We start from the raw sequence: 24,900 nt of genomic DNA, 5'->3' as shown, positions 1-24,900 counted from the left end.
TGCATAATGTTGTGTTAATTCCACAACAAGATATATGTAATGTTAATTACCTGAAATTATTCCGTTTTTTGGGGGGGGAAACCCTGCATATATCGGTATCGGTTGATATCGGAAATTAAGAGTTGGACAATATCGGTATATCGGTATCGGTAAAAAAGCCAATATCGAGCATCCCTAGTAAATACCACACTATACAATACAATACTATCTAGTACTGTCTTTCATGTCAGAGCCTGAGGTCTGAGATACATATCAGAAAGAGAAGATTTAACCGATTTAACTGTGCTACCTACCACACCTTTACAAAAAAAACTCAAGACCTGGTATTAATCAATCAAACATGTGATCACTTTTAATCAGTCCATTGTGTATTTTTTATTATTGCTTTTACTATTATGTTGGATTGTGTTGTAAATACTGTGTTTTACTTTGAATGCTTCTGTTCTAGGTGTATTGTCGGTCTTATAACATCTTGCCAAAAGGACTACCTTTACGAATTAGGCAGCTGGCTAAAACTGACACATTTACAGAAATGTTTATTAATGTGTACTGTCCTTTTTAAATAAACTGAAACTGAAACTGAATTTGTGAGACTACAGGCAACAGTGGCCCAAATCAGATTATTTATACTGTATGCGGCTCAGATCTGATTTTCTTCACAACAGTGTGAACAGAACAAATTACATGGAATCTGATCTTTTCAATTCTGATTTAGGCCACTTTCATATATGTGGTCCGAAATCAAATACAGGTCAGATTTGTTTGTAATGCGACCTCAGTCTGAACCGTCATATCAGAATTCATGCAACTTTTACGTCACTCTACACTGTAAGAAAAAAAGCTGCAAGAAAACGGTAAATGTCTGGCATCAATGGTTGCCAAATACTTACTGTCAAATTACAGTAAAAGCAAATACATTTACAGATTACAACCTTCATTTAATGGTTAATATTTTGATAAAAGGTAATTTACTGTATTTGTATGGCATTTACACTTAAAGTAGAAAAACAAACGTAATCTGTAAAATAATACAGTGAATTTCCTTTGAAAAAACTAAAAAAATGTATAGGTGGGAGTCACTCAGTGAATACAAACATGGAAGTCGGCTGTGATGGAGTTGGTCAGTGGAGGGACAGTGAGGTGTTTACCTTATTATTTGGTGATACTTCTGTACAAGCAAAAGCATTTACATCTGATCTTGGCCACATTTAAAAAAGAATGTGAACAGCCAAACAATAAAATCTGATCCGAGTAATAAATCAGAATTGAGCACCAAGGCCTGTAATATTGCAGTTTCAAGAACTGTTCTTTGATAGAGAGGGGGTGTTATAATCTGAGGGGTGAACTCAACTTAAAGGTTCTTTGTGTGCATACTAGTAGGAGAAGACACTGCATTTCCATAATGTGGAGTGAAACTGTGGAACAGTCTGAATGTGGTGCTAAAGCAATGTCCAAACACGAGACAATTCAAACTGAATTATAAAGAAATTATTTGCACGAGGTACAGGGATGAGGAAGGGATTTGACATTCACAGGTGTTTACATTTTTATTTTATTTCTTTCATGTTTTACATATATCATTTTTTTATGTTTTGCATATATATATATTTTTTTTTGTTTTGTAACGTTTTAAATTAGTACATACATTTTGAGTAGTGGAAAAGGGGTAGAATTAAATAAGTGTATACTTCTTCCTACTCCTTTTCGAACATGTAAATTGAGTTGTTCTCTCTTTTTTTTATTGCTAGAGATCAATGCAATGATTTTTTTTGTTTTATATTGTTTGTATTTGAAATTAAGATTTCAAATCAAAATATGAACATAGTCTTATTGACCAAGTATGACCATATTTCCGGTCATTGGGTTTGGATTTTGTGTGTGAGCTTGCTTTGAATGTGTACATTTGTGATTTTCTTTTGTACAGATGCAGCTCTCAGGTCTCTGAGCTCTGCTCTGCTCTGCTCTGCTACTACAGTAATCATGCACCATTAACCTGGCAGTGCTGTTAACGAGGCGTTAACGATACTGCACCCTTGCAGTAGAGGTTCGATTTTTAAGAGCTGGATCTGTAGGTCCACACAAGTGTGTTTTTGATTTGTTGTAAACAAAGACCGAAAATAAACGATTCATTCATCCATATTGCACAGAGCGCCGCAGAGCTTCAGAAGCAGTGTGTTGCGAGTGTCCTCTTACCTCAGCCAGCTTCAGGAACTCTCCGATCTTGGTCACCCTGGTCAGGAACCTCTTGTAGATCTCCAGGGCCTCCTTGCAGTCGCCCTTTTTCATCTTGAAGTATTTCTCTACAGACAGCACACACAGGGCTTTTAATGGAGCTCGATAATAAAGGAAATATTATGTTCTGAGAAGGTAGATGGACTGAAATACACAGAGGGTATTAGAGGGAGATAGAGACTATTCCCAATTTTTTTATTTCTTTTATTTTTTATAAATCGGTTGATGATGATCTCCCCTTCATGGCTGAAGTGCATTCAACAGATACAGTCAGTACGGGATTATAGCATTTTTTTTTTTTTGACATTTTATTGCTTTATTGGACGGACCCGGCAGAGAGGAAGGATAGGAGAAGATATGGGGGGAGGACATTCGGCAAGGGTCGCCAGGTCCGGGAGTCGAACCCGGGACGGCCGCGTTGCACTGCAGTGCGTTAGGTGGTGCGCCACTCTGGCGCCCCAGGGATTATAGCTTTTTATCTGGATTCACCTGCTGGAGCAGGCAAAAGGTGTGATCCCTTGCTAATATCATAACTAATATTTTGTACACTCTCTGTGTGTATGATATCATGGAACATACTGTATAACACGCGGAATGCATGGAGTCAGTCACAAGGTCTAAGGCATCCTACACTGATTGGTGTCTTGTGTTTGATGTCTTGCTGACCTAATAGGTTGATGACGCCGTCGTTGTAGGACGCAAATAGTTTGACCAGGTCCTTGAAGAGCAGCAAGAAGGCAGCGTTGATGATCCCATTGTTCAGCTCTTTGGGATGGATCTGAGGGAGGGAGAGAGGAAGGACGAGAGAGAGGGTGCATCAGTCATCTGAGAGGGATTTGGTTAAAAACGTATCTCATGCACCTCGTGATGCACCCCGCAGGGGTGTAAAAAGTACCCAGAAATTATACTTAAGTGAAAGCATGGGTACTGTCTCAAAATCGTACTCAACTAAAAGTCAGAGTATCTGGCTAAAAACACACTTGAGTAAAAGTCAAACGGCTTCTACTTTTAAATGTACAAAAAATGTAAGTATAAAAAAAATTTCTGACTGTCTATTCTTCTGATAGCAGGTGTTTAATCAAAGATCCCCACTTTCTAGTCTTGCACAAGGACCAATCAGCATGGGTATGGGCGGGTTCATTTTCCATTGATGGGGATTTGATTGGCTGTTTTTTAAATAAAGTGCAGCCGCAGGATTAATAAATTAATAACGTTAACGTTAGTTCGGCCAGAGAAACAAATATACTCATTAAAATGGTTGGACCTGCGAGATTTGTACTTTGTAGGTCTGCATTTTAAATGTAAGGAGTAAAACGTATGTTTTTTTTCTCTGAAATGTAATTGAGTAAAAGTATACAAACCTAATAATACTTGAGTAAAGTACAAATCCCCAAAAACAGTACTTAATATGTCATCATACACGTTTCCAATGCGTGTTAATGTTTATATATATATTAGTGCTGTCAATCGATTCAAATATCTAATCTGATTAATCGCATGATTTGGGGGACCCTGGTGTAAACAAGACGAAAGTCTTTCTCTGGTCTGCATCCCCTTAACAATTGTATGTATTGAGATGTACTGTACTGTACCCATTCTGCAATCTGTTAATAAACTTTTCAATCAATCAATCAATCAAGTCCATAGTTAACTCGCGATGAATCACAAATTAATAATATTTTATTTATTTATTTATTTATTTGTATCTACCTTAAACAGATCTTTTTCAAGTTCCAAGTTTTAATACTCTTATCTACATGAGAGTCAACAAATGCTTGCTTTATGCAGCCATTTAACACAAAAGGATGACCCTCATGCATTGCAAATTTGCATCAAATTCAAAACAGAGTGATGCACAAAATAACTTGAAAGAAAATTATAATTTAAAAGGGTATATATATTAGGGGTGGGGGGGGGGAATCGATACGTAGTAGTATTGCGATACTTTGCGTGGCGATACGGTATCGATACAGGGACGCCAAGTATCGATATTTAATTATTCATAAAGAAAATAAAAAAATAGGAAGGAAGTGCATTCAGTTAAGTTGGAATATGACTGTAATACAAACAGTTCAGTTTGTCAGGTTCATGCAACACAGATTAGTGTTTACATCTGTCTGCTTGAGAAAATACCATGTTCTGCAATAAAAATTATTGAAGTGAGATGAACAGACTGAACTTTATTTTATTAGATAAAACATGTTGACAAAGTTTTACTTTGCAGTTGAAAAAAGGTAATAAATCGCAATATGTCGCAATATTAATATCGCAATACCCAGCACATCGCAATATATTTAGTATCGCAATATTATACAACGGCATGCAAATTTCTCTATTCTGATTGGCTGAAACAGTCCATTTACACGTATGTATCCTTCATAATCCACGCTCCTGGTCCCAGGACCCGCCCACCACCGAATCACATCACTCCGCCGGATCACTCCGTCGGAAAAAACAAGATGGCGGACAATAATCTTTAACAAATGGATATGTTGATAGCGTCATAACGACTAAATATAAAGCGATTCTGTCAAGGGGAACGTGTTAGTATTTTAAACAATGTTGGATGATGTAATTGATGGGTCTTGACTCAATCTAGAACAAAAGAAAAATCGCGGATTGATTGATAGATTAATTGATTGATTTAAATTTCTTCCTTCCTACTTTCCGACTGCAGCGTTCTCTCTCACACTGTCCGACGCTGGCGTACCCACAAACACACACATACACACACACACACACACACACACACATACACACACACACGCACACACACACTGTGACACACACACACACACACACACACACACACACACGCACACACACACACACACACTCCTGTCTGCAACAGCGGGGGAGTCAGACTGAGAGAGAAGCAGCGCTGTTTTAAGTGAGCATGGTCTATTGAATTGATTGATTGGTTGATTGCTAATTTTATTACTGTACCCCTGGTTTCCAACTGGTTAAGTTTAGGCTAAAAGAAATAAATAAAAAAATAGGGCGAAGAAAACGTTTTTTTCCTATAGGGCAAAGAAAACGTTTTAATAAATTTTCAATCAATCATTCCAATAATACACAGTTGGATGTGTTAGTTGGTTGGATGCACTTCAAGCTGCTTCCACATGAGGCAACTTCTCTCAATCATTCCAATAATACACAGTTGGATGTGTTAGTTTGGTTGGATGCACTTCAAGCTGCTTCCACATGGAGTTGTGGGAACTACTTTTTCTGGCGGATGGTTTTTTCAATAAATCTTCGATTAATGTGTGTTTATTGTATAGAAATAAGGTTGGATGAATCTGGCAGTTGTATAAAAGCTTTACACCACGTGCAGTCGTGATTTGTGACCAATAAACCATGCCTAGGGGGGTCTAACGACCCTCGGCTGCGCCTCGGGCCTAACAACCACCCCTAGGCATGGTTTATTGGTCACAAACCACTCCTGCGTGTGATGTAATGCTTAATTATTGTATCGTGACTCAAGTATCATATAAATATATAAATGTATATATACAGCACTATTGTACATGCGCCATACAGAGTTATATAGGTATACTATAGTATGAGGTAGGCAGTTGGGATTATTATAATTACTCTGATTACAGTGTAGGGCAATTTGTAGACAGTGAAAGCAGTAGATAGGTATAAATCAGTGTGAAACCTATATGATTCTGCATTGGTCAGACTCACATCAAACTCCAGCAGTGTGTCGATCTGTGTCTGCAGGACAGGCATGCCTTTCAACAGCTTGTCGGGGCTCATGGTCCGCATCACGCCCTCAGCCCTGGAGGAACAAGGAGGACAAGGGAGACAGCATTAGATGGACATCAGGGTTGAGATGGGTCATGAGAATGAGGTTTGAGATGGCTGGGTGAGTGACATGATGAATTAACACTAACCCCACCCCTAACCCCACCCCTAATCCTAACCCCACCCCTAATCCTAACCCTAACCCTAATCATAACCATAGCCCTAACCATAATCATAATCTTAACCATAACTGTAACCTTAACCTTATCCATATTCATAATATTAACCTTAACCGTAACTGTAACCTTAACCATAACCTTAACCATATTCATAATATTAACCTTAACCGTAACTGTAACCTTAACCATAACCATAATAACCATAACCATAACCATAGCCCTAACCAAAGTTACCCACCGCAAAGTTCTTAACAAATGCTATGAATGTGTTTATGAGAATACGTTGAATCTCTCCTCTTTATTATTTCATTGACCAATGGGCAGGTGACATGTGACCTGTCACACGCTGTGCCTTCCTATACTATCTCTTAACCCTTTCACTACCACACTACAGAAGGTCAACCCTTTCACTACCACACTACAGACGGTTAACCGTCTGCAGTGTGGCAGTGAAAGGGTTAACCTTCTGTAGTGTGGCAGTGAAAGGGTGAACCTTCTGTAGTGTGGCAGTGAAAGGGTGAACCTTCTGTAGTGTGGCAGTGAAAGGGTTAACCTTCTGTAGTGTGGCAGTGAAAGGGTGAACCTTCTGTAGTGTGGCAGTGAATTGATTGATTGATTGAATTGATTGAAAACTTTATTAACAGATTGCAGAATGGGTACAATACAGTACGGCTCAATACACACAATTGTTAAGGGGATGCAGACCAGAGAAAGACTTTCGTCTTGTTTACATCAGGGTCCCCCATTTTCAATTCATCAGGATTGAAAAGGGTGAACCTTCTGTGGTGTGGCGGTGAAAGGGTTAACCATTTGTCGCGTGGCAGTGAAAGGGTTAACCCGCTGCATTGTCGCAGTGAAAGGGTTAACCATTTGGTAGTGAAAAGGGTTAACGACCGACGTACGTACCCCTTCTTGACTTTGGTGAAGTCGAACGCCATCTGGCGGTAGGCGAAGGCCTTCTCGTTCAGGTAGCGTCCGTACCGCCTGATGAACGTAGACATGTCGTAGCCTGGAGGTGGAGAAGCAACAGCACGTCATACAGTGTCTAGATCTGACCCCTTATTAACCCTTTCACTGCCACACGACAGAAGGTTAACCCTTTACTATCACACTACCGACGGGGTCGTGTGGCAGTGAAGAGGGTTAACCGTTTTGGTAGTGTGGCAGTGAAAGGGTTAAAGGAACACGCACACACATTTGACCGAGTAACCATCGGTAGGTAGTGTGATAGTAAAGGGTTAACCTGCTGTCGTGTGGCAGTGAAAGGGCTAACCGGCTGTCGTGCGGCAGTGAATAGGGTTAACCTTCCGTGCGTTGTCTCACGGTGAAAGGGTTAAACCGTTTTGGTGGTGCGGCAGTGAAAGGGTTAAAGGAACACGCCCACATTAGGTACCAATTTCCTCTCTGTGCGTTCAGTAGAAACCTATCCGGCTACAAGCTATAGTCTAACTTTGCACCGATGGATGGAAGTGGATATATGGAACGGCTAGCTGTTGGCCAAGAACACCTCTCCCAGAGTTACATGCTTTAAAGGAAAGCTTATTTGCCATCTACCCTGGAGTTAGACAAGAAGATACATACCTTTTTCTTCTCTGTGCATGCATTAGGAGTAGGAAGACGTTTGGAACTATAGGCTAATGGAGGAACCTACTTCCAGTGACTGACGCTAAGCTAGGCTAACGGTGCATGTCTTCCTACTCCTACTGCACGCACAGAGAATAAAAAAGGTATGTATCTTCTTGTCTAACTCCAGGGTAGATGCCAAATAAGCTAATTTCCCAAAATGTTGGAGTTTTCCTTTAAGGCATTTCTGCTTTATTATGGACAGGACGGTCAGAGAGAGGACCTTGGGTGAAGGGATGGGGGAGGACATGGTGGGGGAGGACGTGATGGGGAGGACATGGTGGGGGAGGACGTGATGGGGAGGACATGGTGGGGGAGGACATGGTGGGGGAGGACATGGTGGGGGAGGACATGATGGGGGAGGACATGATGGGGGAGGACGTGGTGGGGGAGGACATGATGGGGGAGGACATGATGGGGGAGGACGTGGTGGGGGAGGACATGATGGGGGAGGACATGATGGGGGAGGACATGGTGGGGGAGGACATGGTGGGGGAGGACATGGTGGGGGAGGACATGGTGGGGGAGGACATGATGGGGGAGGACATGATGGGGGAGGACATGATGGGGGAGGACATGATGGGGGAGGACATGATGGGGGAGGACATGTCCTGGGCTATAGGTTCAAACCCAGGACATTGCAATCGCACAGTATCAGAGTCAGAACCAGAAAGGTCTTTATTGCCAAGCAGTTTTCACATACAAGAAATTTGCTTCGGTAGTTTTTCGGTGCGACGTTAACAACGGACAGACAATCAAATAAAAAGATAGAAGCACAATAGAATCGAATATAATTCTGAAAGAAATAAAGGCCAGGGCTGTACAACTGTAGAATAAAAAGGTGGAATAAAATAAAATGGGATATAAACTAAATTAAATAGAAGCACAATAGAATATAGTATAATTATAAGTAAAAATGTATTATAAAGAATAGGGCTGTACACTGTGGTCAAATATATACACTAATTATAATAAAATAACAATACAGTGGGATGGGATATTTAGCAGGGCTGTGCAATTGGGCAGTATGCAAAAAGTATGAACAGTGAAGTATGAACAACTATGTTTTGATTGAAAGTATATAGTCCAGTAGGGGTGTGTTAATGTAACACAGTGGGGGGTGTCAAGTGGGGGTCCCGAGCCTTGTTGATGAGGCTCACTGCCGAGGGGAAGAAACTGTTCCTGTGGTGTGAGGCAACCTCCTGCCAGAGGGGAGTGTCTCAAACAGATTGTGACCGGGGGGAGGTAGGGGTCGGCCACAATCTTATACCTGCTGCACACGCTTCAGGGTTCTGGAGGCGTACAGGTCCTGGAGAGATGGCAGATGGCCCTGTCTCATCCCCTCTCTGTCTGCCTTGTGTCTGCTGATGTTTTGGTCCGCAATGTTGATGTTTTGGTCCGCAATGTTGATCTTTGTCATTTTAGTACACCCCTATAGATGCAGGCGCTTAGTTGAACGGGAGATAGAGGTTGCTGCTCTGGCTAACAGTTCCTCAGAATAAACAAGCCACGGACTAACGTTAGCGTTAAAATCCTTGTTCGTTATTCTCATTAATTATTCAGGTGAGTTAAACAAACTGTATAAACGCCATAATACTATTGATTCAAATGTAACATACAAACAACAACTCACCAAAATGTACTATTGCACAACTGATTTGAATTTTTTTTTTTAAATGTTTCTTTTTTTAATAGGGTAGAACTCCCCCCCCCCCCCCTTTGATTTGATTTGAACACAGACCTAATGTGTCTGAGGTGAAGAACACACGCCTAAATGTGTCAGTGCATGTTTGTGTAGCCATGTGGATGTGTGTGTATGGACATGTGTGTATATAGATGCACTGCCCTCCATCCACAGAGAGAGAGAGAGAGAGAGAGAGAGAGAGAGAGAGAGAGAGAGAGAGAGAGAGAGAGTGTAATACTTAATCTAAAAACACAAATGCCACCTTTTGGAACACAAGGCACATCACTTGTAGCGTGATCATATTAATATGGGACACTGGAAAGCACATTGTGAAATTAACAGAAGGGCTAACTGCCTTCCAATGCTGACTTTGAACACATGATTACAGTATGAATATTTTACGTTTCAACAGGTTCAAACGAAAGTTCTCAGACTTTATTCCTTACCGTGAGAGCCGGTTTTGTCGATAAAGTTGCTGAGGTTGAAGAGGGCGGTCCTGGAGGCCAGGTACTGGATGAACCTCTGAGTAAACAAAAACCACAGAAGAAGAATTGAAATCAGTCAACACCTCTCCAATACAAAGCAATCTAAGACAGAACAATCCCTCAGGATACTGTAGGGGGGGGGGGGGGGGGGGGGGCAGAGAAAATATAGGGATACTGAATAGGGATGCACCGATCCGATATTGATATCGGATATCGGCCCCGATATGACTAAAATAGCTAGATCGGGTATTAGAGACAATTAAAAAAATATATATTATATATATTTTTTTATAAAAAATAATTATTATTATAATTTTTTTTAGAATAAATAACAATTCAGTAAGATTTAAGATTAGTTTATCAAGGACAATGCAAATTAATGAACATCATTTACATGTGTATGCATAACATCACAGCATGATAAGGACGTAAATATGCTGGGAATAGCACAGGGCTAATTTCCACCCGTACGTAGTCCTAACATAAAACAAACCCAAAACGGACCATACAACGTTCATTCATAAAAACTGACATCACTGACATGACCACACTAACATGACATTCAGTCAGTACAACATCACTAACATCCCTAATGAGTGCATATTTGGCTGTCTAACAGCCATTTCCTGAGTTGGCCCCTAAAGGTGGACAGGGTGGTACATTTCCTTAAGGGGACCGGAAGGCTGTTCCATGTTCAACTTCCCTTTATCGATAGAACATTTTTGCTGAAGGCGGTCTTTCTAAAATGGACCTCACAGTCCCCTCTGGTGTTTGACCTAGTGGCTAATCCAGTGTTCCTTTTCTCGTGGATAAACTCCTTGAGAGGGGGAGGGGCTAATCTGTGCAGGCATTTATATACAAAGCAGGAACTTTTATAACGTCTGAGGTTTTCAAAATTTAAAATGTTATGCTTATCCAGGATTTTACAGTGGTGGTATGAGTACTGTTTCCTGTCATATACCTTCAATGCTCTGTTGTAGAGTTGTTCTATGGGTTTCATGGCTGTGGCCCCAGTAAATGACCAGTTTAGAAGGCAATATTCAATGTGAGAGAAGACCATACAGTGTAGGTATGTCTTTGCGGCTTCAAGTGTTAGGGAGGGCCGTATTTGTTTGAAGTTGGAAATGTTGAAGTTGATGGTGTTCCTCACTTTCTTTATGTGTTTCTTAAAGGTCAGGTTTGAGTCCAAGATGACCCCAAGGAATTTGAAGTGGGAAACAAGTTCTAGTTCTTCCTTCCTTCCCTCCTTCCTCAGGAACACATTGGACCGCTTGATGATTTCTGGACGCTTGCTAAAGAACATGCATACAGTCTTTTTCGCATTAAGTAGGAGACAGGTGCTGTTTAGCCAGCATTGTACCTTGTCTAGTGCGCATGTGAGCCTAGATGTAATCAACTCTATGTCCTTGCCCTGTGTGTAGATGATTGCGTCATCGGCATACATCTGTACATTTATATCTATGTGTTAATTTGTTACATTTTGTTTCACTAAGTTAGGAAAGTAATGTTTTAAGTCAAGCCTGATGTTGCCTTGCACAAAAGAATGATCCCAGTCTCTTCCACACAGTGAGGCATACAGTTTATTAATTGTACAATGGGTATCGGATCGGTACTCGGTATCGGCCGATACCCAAAGCCCAGAAATCGGTATCGGGACTGAAAAAGTCAGATCGGTGCATCCTAATACTGAAGCTTCGCAAAACCAATCCATCATGACAAATGACTAAGTAGGAAACAATGCAATTACACTGAACGCAAAAACACTACTTGAGCAAAGGAATAGTAAAGTTGCAACTACTACACTCATAGATCTATAGACTCATGGGTTGTAATGTTACGGATAACCACCCCCATTTACGCTACTGTAATGTGTTTTTTGTCTTCAGGTAACAATTTATTCAATCTGGACATTATATTCAAAGTGGCTGGATTCAGCACCACAGACATCAGTTTGGATTTAGCACGACAGCAGTTTGCACACTTAAAATCCTTTCGTATTTCTTTCACAATATCTTTTTTGTCTTTATTTCCCTAAAAAACGTAATTTATTTCTACAATCAAAGATGATTCTATTTAGTCAATTACCAAAAGATACATGTATGTTATAGATACGTTTCTGCCATTGCCATTGACCCAGGTACTGGTGTTACAACTGGAGTTGGTCCCATGGTGCTTGCGGCTGTCCACTGCTTCTACTGCACATGATTAGGACGGGTCAAATGCAGAGGAATAGTATAGTGTGTATAGTCTGTGTAAAGTGTGTATAGTCTGTGTATATTTTTTATAAGTCTGTGTAAAATGTGTATACTTCATATACATACAAACAGTATAGTTTCTAATCAGTGTTTAGTGTTTGCACTTTAGCCCCCTTAAGCACTGTCAGAATCCCAATGCATTTGTTTGGGTAAATGGCAATAAAGGTTTTTTGTATCCAGTATCCAGCATGGGGACCCGAACCCAGTAATATTATGTTCTCATCCTGGAACCGAGTCACATTAAAACATACTGGTACCCTTATCATTTGTGGTCCCAACCTGTAGTTTAAGGAACCTTTTTCAGTTGGAATTACAGTATGTTGCTAGGGAACAGCCTGGGCCCAAGGAGGATGGGTCAGTGTTGTCATGGAAACGGTTTCCCAGCTACCAGTGGCGCTGTCCCCAAGTACTGAAGAACCTCTGGAGAAATATTTGGGCTGCAACTCGTGATCCTCTTCGTCTTCTAGTCAGCTACTGATGTTAGCAAACACTGCCAGGAAATACACTTTGGCCCATTTAGAATGTCTACGTTGTCAAATTTGAAATGGTCTATCTACCCTATTCCTCTACATTCTGTTCTATAGATATAACTGGCATGAATGAATGAATGAATGAATGAATGAATGAATGAATGAATGAATGAATGAATGAATGAATGAATGAATGAATGAATGATGTTTATTTTTCGGTCTTGTTTACAGACAAATCAAACACACCCGTGTGGACTTACAAAAAAAAAATACAAAAAAAATGACAAATGTACATATTCAAGCAAAGCTCACACACAGAATCCAAAATCAACGACCGAAAAAAAGGAATAGGCTGAAGCACATGCTTATTTTTGCCTATCCCTTACAAATTCTTAAAAACGAAATATATTTTAATATAAGAAAGAAAAACTTAAAATATGCTGCAAGATATAATTTTGTGAAAGAAAAAACAAATGTTTGATGCTTTTACTCAAAACTGTACTCCTGAATTATTTTATCCTTTATCCTTATCCTTTATCCCCCCCCCCCCCCCTCACACACACAGACTGACCTCGTTGCCCTGGACAGTCATGTGATGGGTGGTGACGAGCGCCTTGAAGACCACCACCCAGCTGGCATTGGTGGCCCTCTCGAACAGCGTGTCAGCCATCTGAGGAATGTTGACGTTGGTGGCATTGGTGGCCGACACCAAATCTGCAACACAAAGACAAAGTTATTATATTTAACACGTCTATTATATTTTATTATTATTCGATTTAGGTCACATTGGATTTTCTAGTGAGCCTGGATGGACAACAGCGTCTATTAACATGGACATTTAGTTTAGTTTAGTTTAGTTTAACTCATTAGGATCCCCAATTAGCTACAGCATTGCAGTAGCTATTCTTCCTGGAGTCCACACAAACTTTACATTGTGACCGTGCAAAATTATACTTACATCATAACATATAACATATAACATTACAAGTAGACAGGACAAAGGACTAGTACACACACACACACACACACACACACACACACACACACACACACACACACACATACACACACACACGCACGCACGCACACACACAGACACAGACACACACACACACACAGACACACACACACACACACACACACACACACACACACAGACACAGACACACACACACACACACACAGACACACACACACACACACACACACACACACACACACACACACACACACACACACACACACAGGCACACACACACACACACACACACACACACACACACACACACACACACACACACACACACACACACACACAATACTTACATCATAACATATAATATTACAAGTAAACAATGACAAAGGACCAGAGACTTGGACTAGTGCACACACAAGACAAGGTCCAATATACAATAATCAAACTATGTGAAATAGCTAATACTTAACTGTACACAACTATATGCCCACACATTTGTTCATACACGCCTAATTGAACAGCTAACTAAATGGATGTTGATACATAATAATGTTGTTGCAATGCACAAGTCCCAGTACAGAGTATGACAGCGCCTATTAATCAAGTCAAGAGTCACTTTATTGTCCCATCAGCTGGGAAATTTGTCTTGGGCTTACAGCCACACTACAGCCACAGACACATACATACAGACATGACACACAACACAACTGACTCCAAACAGAGGAGATAAACAATATAAAAGATACAGTAAAGTACCTGCACAGCAGGATATCTGGCAACACCACATTAGAATAGTATACACAAATAATATAATATTAATATTATAATATTATAGTATACACGATAATATAGCAACCAAATATCCGTTCGATAGTTGCCCTTTATCTGGCACTTTTAAAAGTTTAACTGAGATCGGAATAAAGGAGTTTTTAAACCTGTTTAGTCTAGAGAGTGTGGAACTCTAAACCCCCTCCCAGAGGGCAGTAGCTCATACTCTGCATGTAAGACATGGGAGGGGTCCGAGACTATTCTATTGGCTGGCCTTAGAGTAGCCTGTTCAAAAATAGACTGCAGGGATGGGTGACCTTTCACCCCTATGATCTTCCATGCAGTCTGCATCAGACGGACCAGTTTGGACTTTAATTGTACAGACAGGTTACCAAACCAAGCTGTAATACCGTATCTGATGAGACTCTCTACTACAGATTGGTAGAAAAGTAACATACATTTTTGATCTACACCATGCACTCGAATATGGACGGTTGCCATTCAATTCATTATTCAATGTGCATTCTGCATCCATTCAGCTTCCAGTCTGCTTCAGAGGTGTTTATGTGATGGATCACACTTTATGTGGGTTTTATTTTAGTTTATTCTAGTGTGCTTTATTTCTGGTTTTCTCTGGTGAGCTGTCAATCACCAGACACCAGTTAATTGCCATGCGGCATGGCAGGTGTGTGGGCTTGATTGGTGTCAGGTGTGCAGTGCCTTTAAGTAGGCTTGGTTGACTGAGTTTGCATGCTTGTCCATTTCATATGATCTGCAGACACGATTAGGGTGAATCCATAATATCCCTCATTCTGGGATATAATAATATTTTACACATCCAAATGAAGTATTTGTGGCAAATAAAGTACAGTATGTGGCATAAAGTGAAGATAAAGTTGTGTGAGAGAGAGAGAGAATGTGTGTCATCATTTGATAATTTGTTGGTTTAGAGCAGGAAATGGGAGAAGAGGTTCATGTGAAGGGTTAAGGTCCACGTCACCAAAAGAGGGAGGAGCCTTCTAGGTTTCATTGTTTAGTAAGTGAAAGTAAACTGACTCGCTAGTCTACATTGTTATTGAACAGAAACAAGTTACCTCTAGCCTTGTGAACTGAAGACACTAAAGGAACCGCAGGTGAGTTAATATGTATATGAATCTTCAGCAATGAATAATATTTACTATTCAGCAGTGGCTATTTCTGCTGACTATCGTGGTCTGGAGGTACAGTTCTCGTTTGGTTACATGTTGGTCCCTGTTTGATCCGAGGCCCTTTCGTGACTGTGATGCACCAAGTGAATACTTGTAGAGAAGCGTTTTGATAGAGAAAAGTGAGACAGACTTAATTGTAGGAATTTTACATGGTGGGACAAGGGACTGTGTAATAATGTATAATATATAACATATATATATATATACGAATCTAATCTAATAAATCTGAGAGCAGAATGAAGGACTGTGCCTAGAGGTTTCATTCAGAGTGGAAGGAGCAGCATTTCTATAAACCACATCTCCATAATCCAAGATAGATAGACGACCCTCGTTCTGCTAATCATAGAGAAGCTGGTTCTATTCCTTTACAAGAATTATCATCAAGCCAGATGCCATGATATTTGTATTCTGTAACTTGTTCGATGACAAACATATTCATATACGATATATGCAAATCATTGTAAACAATATCTCTAGCCCTAGAGAACATTATTAATTTAGTTTTGTTTGCATTAAGTACAAGCTTATTATCCAAAGCGACTTACAAGTTCTGTATGACAAGTCAGCAGGAAGGGTACAACTCTATCAGCTGAGTAACAATGTTCATCAAAGTGTTGAGTGCTACAGTGTAGGTTAGTTTATTAGGACAAGTGCATGACAGTAAGGTTAGTTAGGGTTAGATTATTATTTTTTGTATCCCTGCAGGACTTTTGTAATGGGTAAGAATTCTGATTGGGCTTTCCCAGTTTTCACATACTAGTCTCTCAGACAAATACTGTACTGTAGCTATGAAATCAACTGCAAATCCAGCGCTATATCTAGTCTATTTAAAAGACGATAATGGTTAACTGTATCAAATGTATGACATTTTAAATGAAGATTTAATTATGTTGAATTTACAGTTACTTTAAATTGAAAATGAATGAAGAAATGTATTTATTATTTAACAGACATGGCCTCATCCAGCTATCTCTTTTCTGAAGAACAGTTCCTGTGCTCCATCTGTCTGGATGTCTTCACCGAGCCTGTCTCCATCCCTTGTGGACACACCTTCTGCAAGACCTGCATCACCAAGTACTGGGATAACAATGAACTGTACCAGTGTCCAATGTGTAAAAATACCTTTGATAAGAGACCAGATATCTTTGTCAATATTGTCCTATCAGAGATGGCACCTCAGTTCAGGAAGTCAGTTCAAGAGAGAAGCACCAGCAGCCCAGACCAGCAACCTGCCAGACCAGGAGAGGTGACCTGTGACATCTGCACTGGGAAGAAGATCAAGGCCATGAAGTCCTGCCTGGTGTGTCAGACTTCTTACTGTGAGATCCACCTGGAGCCTCATCACAGAGTTGCAGCATTGAAGAAACACAAGCTGATCAACCCTGTGGAGAACCTGGAGGACATGATGTGTAAGAAGCACGAGAGACCGCTGGAGTTGTTCTGTAGGACTGACCAGGCCTGTGTGTGTCAGTTCTGCACTGAGACAGACCACAAAACCCACGACACTGTCCCTCTAGAGAAAGAATGCAGAGAGAGGAAGGATGAGATGATGACACAAGAGGCAGATGTTCATCAGATGATCCAGGAGCGTGTGCAGAAGATCCAACAGATCAAACACTCGGTAGACCTCAGCAAGAACGAGGCAAAGAAAGAGATAGCAGACAGTGTTGAGGTCTTCACTGCTCTGGTGGCCTCCGTTGAGAGAAGTCAGGCTGAGCTCATTGAGGTGATTGAGGGGAGGCAGAAAGCAGCAGAGAAACAGGCTGAAGGCTTCATCAAGGAGCTGGAGCAGGAAATCACTGAGCTAAAGAAGAGAAGCACTGAGCTGGAGCAGCTCTTGCACACTGAAGACCACCTCCACCTCCTCCACCGCTTCCCATCTCTCTCCACCCCTCCACCCACCAAGGACTGGTCTGAGGTCAGTGTCCACAGTGATGTGAGTGTGGAGATAATGAGGAGAAGTGTGGCTCGGCTGGAGGAGACTCTCAGTGAAGAGATGGAGAAGCTGCCTGACGTCAAGCTGAAGAGGATCCAGCAGTATGCAGTGGATGTGACTCTGGACCCTGACACAGCATATCCAACCCTCATCATCTCTGGTGATGGGAAAGAAGTAAAATATGGTGTTACACGGAAAGACCTTCCTGACAACCCAGAGAGATTTGACCAGTCAGCCATTGTCCTGGGAAAGCAAAGCTTCTCCTCTGGGAGATTCTACTATGAGGTTCAGGTTAAAGAGAACCCTCAGTGGGATTTAGGAGTGGTCAGAGAGTCCATCAACAGGAAAGGAGGCATCACGCTGAGCCCCGACGATGGATACTGGACTATAGTGCTGAGGAATGGTGATGAATATATAGCTCCTGGAGAGGCAGCCCTCTCCCTGAGAGAGAAACCACAGGTGATCGGGGTGTTTGTAGATTATGAGGAGGGTCAGGTCTCCTTTTATGATGTGGAAGCCAGGGCTCATATCTATTCTTACACTGACTGCACCTTCACCGATAAACTCTACCCATATTTTAGCACTTGCGTGAATTCTGACAATAGTACTCCTCTAATAATCTGCCTCTTAACCTCTTTAGCCTGAGCGGTCCGTCAGTGGCCCGCTAATGAATAATGTGCTCAGTGGCCGAATTCAGTACTGTATCTACAAAACCTTCTGTTTAATCATCTTCGCTTTATTAATTTGCTTAGTTTTTTTGTACGTGATCTCAAGAAGGTGTTTCATGTCTGGTAATTTTTAGCATGGTATTATTCACTGTCAAAAATGCAAAGAGAAATCATAATTTATATTCTGTTTCATCACAATTTACTCAAGCCTAGTAACAGACACAGTATTTCTGACACTGTGATTACATTCCCTGAGATCTATAGAGGTCTCTAGATACCAATGTGGAAAATAAAACAACAATGACAATGACAGCAGACATTATACATATACATACATCTGTAATGGGGAAGTGCAGAGAACGTAGGGATACAATAAATCAACAAGGACAGAGTCTAACGAGTGCAAGATTCATTTAATGCCTTAATGGCATTAGGAATGAAGGAGTTTTTAAAACTGTAATTGGAGATGATTGTGGGGGTGGAGACTAATAAAGCTCAGTGGGTTTTTGCCAATAGAACCAAACGTGTCTGTCCGTCTCCTACTACACCAAGTACTTGTCAGTAAAATGTCCTCCCAAAGGTACAAGAATGTGTTCCTAATGCGATTGAATCTTTACTTGTTTCCATGTTAACTACAGTACCCGTAATGCCTCTGCACTTACGTATTACATTGAGCTCATGGAGGAGAGAGCGGGGGGAGAAAATTAATGAATGTGGATGAGAGCCTTGACATTAAGTGGTTGTAGCTACGGCTGTGGGGGTGCTGGAGACATGACCCAATAGACTTTTATACAATAGCATGCAAATTTCTCGATTCTGATTGGCTGAAACAGTCAAGTTACACGTGGTTATTTCTTATAACCCCCGCTCGTGATCCCAGAACCCGCCCGCAACCGAATTACAATCACTCCGCCGTTCGTGGTTTTAGAAATGAAAGCAAGATGGCGGACAATAATCTTTACGAATGGATATGTTGAAAGCGTCATAACGACTAAATCAAAAACGATTCTGTCACGGCGAATGTGTTAGTTTCTTACACAAATTGGTGGGTCATGAGTACAAAATAAATATTGCGCGGTCTGTTGTTGGATGCCTTTTGTCAAAAGGACATTAATTTCACTGTTAATAAAAGGTTCAAGCAATCAATCAATCAAACCAATAACACAAGCTCACGCGGAGGTGCGCTGTTGTACGTGAGCGTGGGTTATTGGATTGATTGATTGCAAATTTGATTAATGTCCGCCTTGTTTCGAACTGGTTAAGAACTGTTAAGAACTTCAGTTCGCCCTTTGCTTTTATTAGTGTATTCGTGTATTATTAGTGTTTTTGTGCTTTGTCGCGAATCGCGATCACCACCAACAGCAGAGGCCAGTTGCCCTCATACTTCTGCTGGATACATTTAACGATGTCCCTGCTGCTGTCACCGTGCCAGACGGTCGTAGAGCAAGGAGGAGCATGTGGATACACGACACCATTCGCCGGAGACAGCAGTACGGGGACTACCATCGCCTCATCCAGGAGCTCCGGTTCGATGCAGCCCGGGTCCAGGCGTGTCCAGGTGTATTTCAGGCTAACAAAATGCCAATTTGAGCTGCTCCTCCAGAAGGTAAATGTCCCCCCCCCCCCCCCCCCCCCCCACCAATGTACAGTTTCTTCCCCTTCGGATGTATATATTTTTTATGATCTCTTTTTTACTACACAGTTCTGTATATCCGTATGTCTTGTATGTCATAAATGTCCTGATTAATTGAAAATGGGGGACCCCGATATATAACGTTAAACAAGACGAAAGTATTTTTCTGGTCTGTAACCTCTTAGCAGTTGTTTTGAATTGAGCGGTACTGTATTGTACCCATTCTGCAATCTGTTAATAACGTTTTCATTCATTCATTCAAGGTTGGCGATACCATCGCCTGATCCCAGACGAGGTTCAGGGAGACTATCAGCCCTGCAGAGCGTCTGTGCATCTGTCTGCGGTGAGTTGCAGTGTCCGCACCCTATTCAACTATGGGGTTAGCCAGATTCAACTTTGACCAATGCGACCCCTGCAGGATAAATTTGGTTCGACCTCTGAGTTAGAATTGACTAAATACACGTTGTTACAAGATGTCCAATATCTCAATCTATACCTTGTTGGAAAAAATAAATGGAGAATTTTCAAAGATATAGAATAGAATAGAATAGAAATGTATTATCCTGAGGGAAATTTGACACTGCAAATCATTCAACATTAAACATTTAGACAGAACAAGTCACGAATAAGAATAACAAAACAAATGGCCTAGAATAAAATGAAATGGAATAAAAATAGAATAAAAGATACAGTAAATAAATACAGTAAAAATATACTGAAGTCTACAGTAGGTGTAATATTGCACAGTGCTGTTTAAAAACTAAGAGTCCAGGAAGATGGTAACTGTCACTGTGCTCAGTGATGCAGTGAGGCACAGTGATGCATTGTATAAAGTCTGATGGCTGTCGGAATGAAGGACTTCCTGTGCCGTTCAGTGCTGCATTTAGGTAGTGTGAGCCTATAACATGCTCCTCCTGTCAGCCAAGTCTGTGTAGTGGGTGGGAGGGGTTTTCCCTGATGGCCTGGAGCTTAGCAAAATTCCTCTTCTCCGCCACCCTCGCTAGAGTCCAGCTCCACCCCAACCACGCTATCTTATCCAGCCTGTTTGTGTCCCCTGCTCTCAGTCCGCTGCCCCAGCAGGTCTGTTATATATATCCGTTCAGTCTGTTTTTGTATAAGTGAATGTTCTTAACTCTTTCAGTGCCACTCACGAGATTTCTCGTGTTTTTTTATAGGTGGTTGCTAGCCACTCACGAGATTTCTCGGATTTTTTTATTTTTTTTTGCGATCTGAAAAATTATTGCATCACCCGAGCCTACCCGAGTATAGCCGAGGGGCGCCGACGATCACTGTGGAAAAAAGCGCCCCCTGTCGTCTCCCAGATGACATAAGTGATTTTGGAATGGACTCAATGAAAATGAATGGGGAAAAAAATCCGGTACTCCACATTTTCCAGTTCACTGATCCAGCCGGGGTTACCACAGTTCATTCTGGAGCCTCAGATCCCCGCGGATCATAGAGATCTACTGTGTCGTGTTGGATCCATACACTTATCGATTTTTTCGAATGGTGATCAGGAATTGGAATATACCAGTTGGATACCATCTGATGTCAGGTAAGGACTCTGTGTTATCAGTGGTAGGATAATCGGAGTAAGTTTGATGAAGTTATAAGCTGTTTTGTGAAATGTCTTCTTTCGGTTTCACTGTAAAAGTCCGAGAGGAAATCAACGGGGCGATTATCAGTGCGCGGCCGTAATGTGCGTGCGTGCACGTATAATATTGATCATCTAGCATTTATTTGAAAACGATTCATAAAAAGGCCGACGAATATCAACGTTGTGGAATATTCCACTAAAAGACGATTTTCATAGAATGCTCCAAAATGAGCTGTTTTTTATATCAAAACGGGGGCTTTTCTAACTGCTCTGAAATGGAAACGAAGCGATAAAAAAACAATCTGTCTTCACAGCACTGACTGGAAAATAGTCTTTGATAATGTGATGGGCAGATTAGACACATAGCCATAATTTAAAACATAGATTAGGCGATATTAACGTTAACATTGGCGCCGATGGTGGCATTCAAGCGGTAAAACGGAAAACCAGGCGTGGCACTGAAAGAGTTAAGATAGAGAGAAATTAGATTTTTCAATGGCCTCTCTGCTGTTTAGTTCAGCACCGTGGGCAGCGCCAAGCAAGCCACAGCGCCGTTGTCCCAGCTGAAACGTATAAAAGGGAACCTGTGTTGAAAAACCTTGTGCCCCACCGAGAACATTTTATGCCCCCCCACTAATTTGTTTCTGCAGCCTGGTCTGTGGGCCAGTGACTTTGGTGGTATGTGCTATTGCACAGATGTGTGTCCCGTTTGCACATGCACGCACAGTACAAATATACATTTATTTAAAAAAAATAAAAAAAATCTGTTACTTGAAATATTTTCACTGTGCTCCTAAATATTTTTGTGTGCTCCTAAATATTTTTGTGTGCTCCTAAATTTCTTTGTGCTCCTAAATTTGTTCATTTAGGAGCACATGTGCTCCTTGGGAAAAAGGTTAGAGCGCTTTCTGCTAATCATAGAGAAGCTGGTTCTATTCCTGTACAAGAATTATCATCAAGCCAGATGCCATGATATTTGTATTCTGTAACTTGTTCGATGACAAACCCATTCATATCCGATATATGCAAATCATTGTAAACAATATCTCTAGCCCTAGAGAACATTATTCATTTTGTTTTGCCAACAAGCATATCTTGTTAGAGAACATTATTAATTTTGTTTTGCCAACAAGCATAATCTTGCAGAACATTAAATGAGAGTTGCAGGTTATCATTGGCTAGTTGTACAGAGGCAGCAATACAATACACAATAGTGTCATCTAGGGGTGGACGGTATGGTCTAAAATTTATATCACGGTATAATTTGAAGCATAGACGGTAACGGTATATATCACGGTATCATCGTTTTTGATAAAAAAAAATTTTTATTTTATATATATATATTTTTTTTATAAAATATATATATTATATAATTAGACTTGTACTGGTATTATCTGCGAGACATCGCCACCACGCAACAAGCTCCACTGTCTGTGTGTACTCTAGTAGCCTCCAGCTACGGCCAGAATTCTCCGGAGCTGCACCTGGACCTATACTCGAGTAGCCTCGAGCAGAGCTACGGCCAGGATTCTCCGGCGCTGCACCTGGACCCTATTGTATTGGTATTATAACGTTAGCAAGCCCTCAGCTCGAATACGCATCGAATCAGTGTTATAAGACATTGATATCATGAGCTATCTGTAGCTACTGCATATATAACGTTAATACAACGCCTCAGTGAATTATTTAGTTCAATGGGACATTTCGTTTTGAACGGTGAACTAACTTGTGTTAACGTGAGCTAACAGGTAGCATACACGTCTCTAGTACTAGACTTTGTGGAGCGTTTGTTGATGTCAGGAGCTATCGGTAGCTGGCCGACTAGATACCGTTCGGTTAGACAATGCCCCATCATGTATTAAACTAAAAGTGAATAGTTGACTGGGTCATTTTGTAACGGTAGCTAAGCTAACGTTAGCTCAGGGAGACGCCGACAGCTCCCGTGTCCCGTCCCACTAGACTACTAGACCCGTGTTTACATGCGTGCGGTAGGGGCTGGCACGCCCACTGCGCGAAGCCTCCTAAATAACTTTTTCCAGTTCGCACATATCTATTATCTATGACTAATTATATCTATTTTTAGGGGCAAATGCCAGTGAAATAGTCGCGCTGTGGTTACATGACGTCATTGCTATTTTAGAGCTGCACTACCGGTTACACGGTATACTCAAAATCCATACCGTAGAGCAAATTCATACCGTTTATACCGTATACCGTTTATACCGTCCACCCCTAGTGTCATCTGCATAAAGATGAACTTGACATCCATTCAAAGATGAGGATTTATTTACATTTAGTCATTTAGCTGACACTTTTATCCAAAGTGACTTACAAGTTCTGTACGACAACAAGTCATCAGGAAGGGCACACCTCTATCAGCTGAGTAACAATGTTCATCAAAGTGTTGAGTGCTACAGTGTAGGTTAGTTTATTAGGACAAGTGCATGACAGTAAGGTTAGTTAGGGTTAGATTTATTGGGTAAGAATTCTGATTGGGCTTTCCCAGTTTTCACATACTAGTGTCTCAGACAAATACTGTACTGTAGCTATGAAACCAACTGCAAATCCAACGCTATATCTAGTCTATTTAAAAGACGATAATGGTTAACTGTATCAAATGTATGACATTTTAAATGAAGATTTAATTATGTTGAATTTACAGTTACTTAGAAAATCTATTATTTAACAGACATGGCCTCATCCAGCTATCTCTTTTCTGAAGAACAGTTCCTGTGCTCCATCTGTCTGGATGTCTTCACCGAGCCTGTCTCCATCCCTTGTGGACACACCTTCTGCAAGACCTGCATCACCAAGTACTGGGATAACAATGAACTGTACCAGTGTCCAATGTGTAAACATACTTTTGATAAGAGACCAGACATCTTTGTCAATATTGTCCTATCAGAGATGGCACCTCAGTTCAGGAAGTCAGTTCAAGAGAGCAGCCCAGACCAGCAACCTGCCAGACCAGGAGAGGTGACCTGTGACATCTGCACTTGGAAGAAGATCAAGGCCACAATGTCCTGCCTGGTGTGTCAGACTTCTTACTGTGAGATCCACCTGGAGCCTCATCACAGAGTTGCAGCATTGAAGAAACACAAGCTGATCAACCCTGTGGAGAACCTGGAGGACAGGATGTGTAAGAAGCACGAGAGACCGCTGGAGCTGTTCTGTAGGACTGACCAGGCCTGTGTGTGTCAGTTCTGCACTGAGACAGACCACAAAACCCACGACACTGTCCCTCTATAGAGAAAGAATACAGAGAGAAGAAGGATGAGATGATGACACAAGAGGCAGATGTTCATCAGATGATCCAGGAGCGTGTGCAGAAGATCCAACAGATCAAACACTCGGTAGACCTCAGCAAGAACGAGGCAAAGAAAGAGATAGCAGACAGTGTTGAGGTCTTCACTGCTCTGGTGGCCTCCGTTGAGAG

At 41.2% G+C, this 24,900-nt stretch overlaps 3 protein-coding genes across 3 annotated transcripts in view; 2 read left to right on the top strand and 1 right to left on the bottom strand.

Moving 5' to 3' along the window:
* LOC311241670 (clathrin coat assembly protein AP180) overlaps window positions 1-24,900 on the bottom strand; it is a gene marked incomplete at its 5' end in the record, with an annotated part of 113,513 nt that overhangs the window by 21,986 nt on the left and 66,627 nt on the right. Inside the window, 6 exons of the mRNA XM_084330547.1 lie at window positions 2,194-2,300; window positions 2,899-3,010; window positions 5,923-6,016; window positions 7,068-7,170; window positions 9,915-9,990; window positions 13,250-13,392. Of these exons, the coding sequence (XP_084186673.1) occupies window positions 2,194-2,300; window positions 2,899-3,010; window positions 5,923-6,016; window positions 7,068-7,170; window positions 9,915-9,990; window positions 13,250-13,392 (635 nt within the window). The remainder of the gene's footprint in view (window positions 1-2,193; window positions 2,301-2,898; window positions 3,011-5,922; window positions 6,017-7,067; window positions 7,171-9,914; window positions 9,991-13,249; window positions 13,393-24,900) is intronic.
* On the top strand, window positions 16,583-18,706 carry LOC311241848 (E3 ubiquitin-protein ligase TRIM39-like; the record flags this gene model as incomplete). Its single annotated transcript, XM_084330782.1, has 1 exon — window positions 16,583-18,706. One exon carries the CDS (start codon window positions 16,583-16,585, stop codon window positions 18,209-18,211), a length of 1,629 nt encoding a protein of 542 aa, XP_084186908.1. The 3' UTR covers window positions 18,212-18,706.
* LOC311241601 (zinc finger protein RFP-like) overlaps window positions 24,156-24,900 on the top strand; it is a gene marked incomplete at its 5' end in the record, with an annotated part of 29,997 nt that continues 29,252 nt past the window's right edge. The window contains 2 exon segments of the mRNA XM_084330479.1: window positions 24,156-24,707; window positions 24,710-24,900. Coding sequence (XP_084186605.1) covers window positions 24,156-24,707; window positions 24,710-24,900 — 743 coding nt within the window.

The sequence above is a fragment of the Notolepis coatsorum genome, assembly GCF_963971535.1.
Source record: "Notolepis coatsorum genome assembly, chromosome: 15".
Lineage (NCBI taxonomy): Eukaryota > Metazoa > Chordata > Actinopteri > Aulopiformes > Paralepididae > Notolepis > Notolepis coatsorum.
The sequence above is the reverse complement of the archived record's forward strand: the minus strand, read 5'-3'. Positions and strand labels throughout refer to the sequence as shown.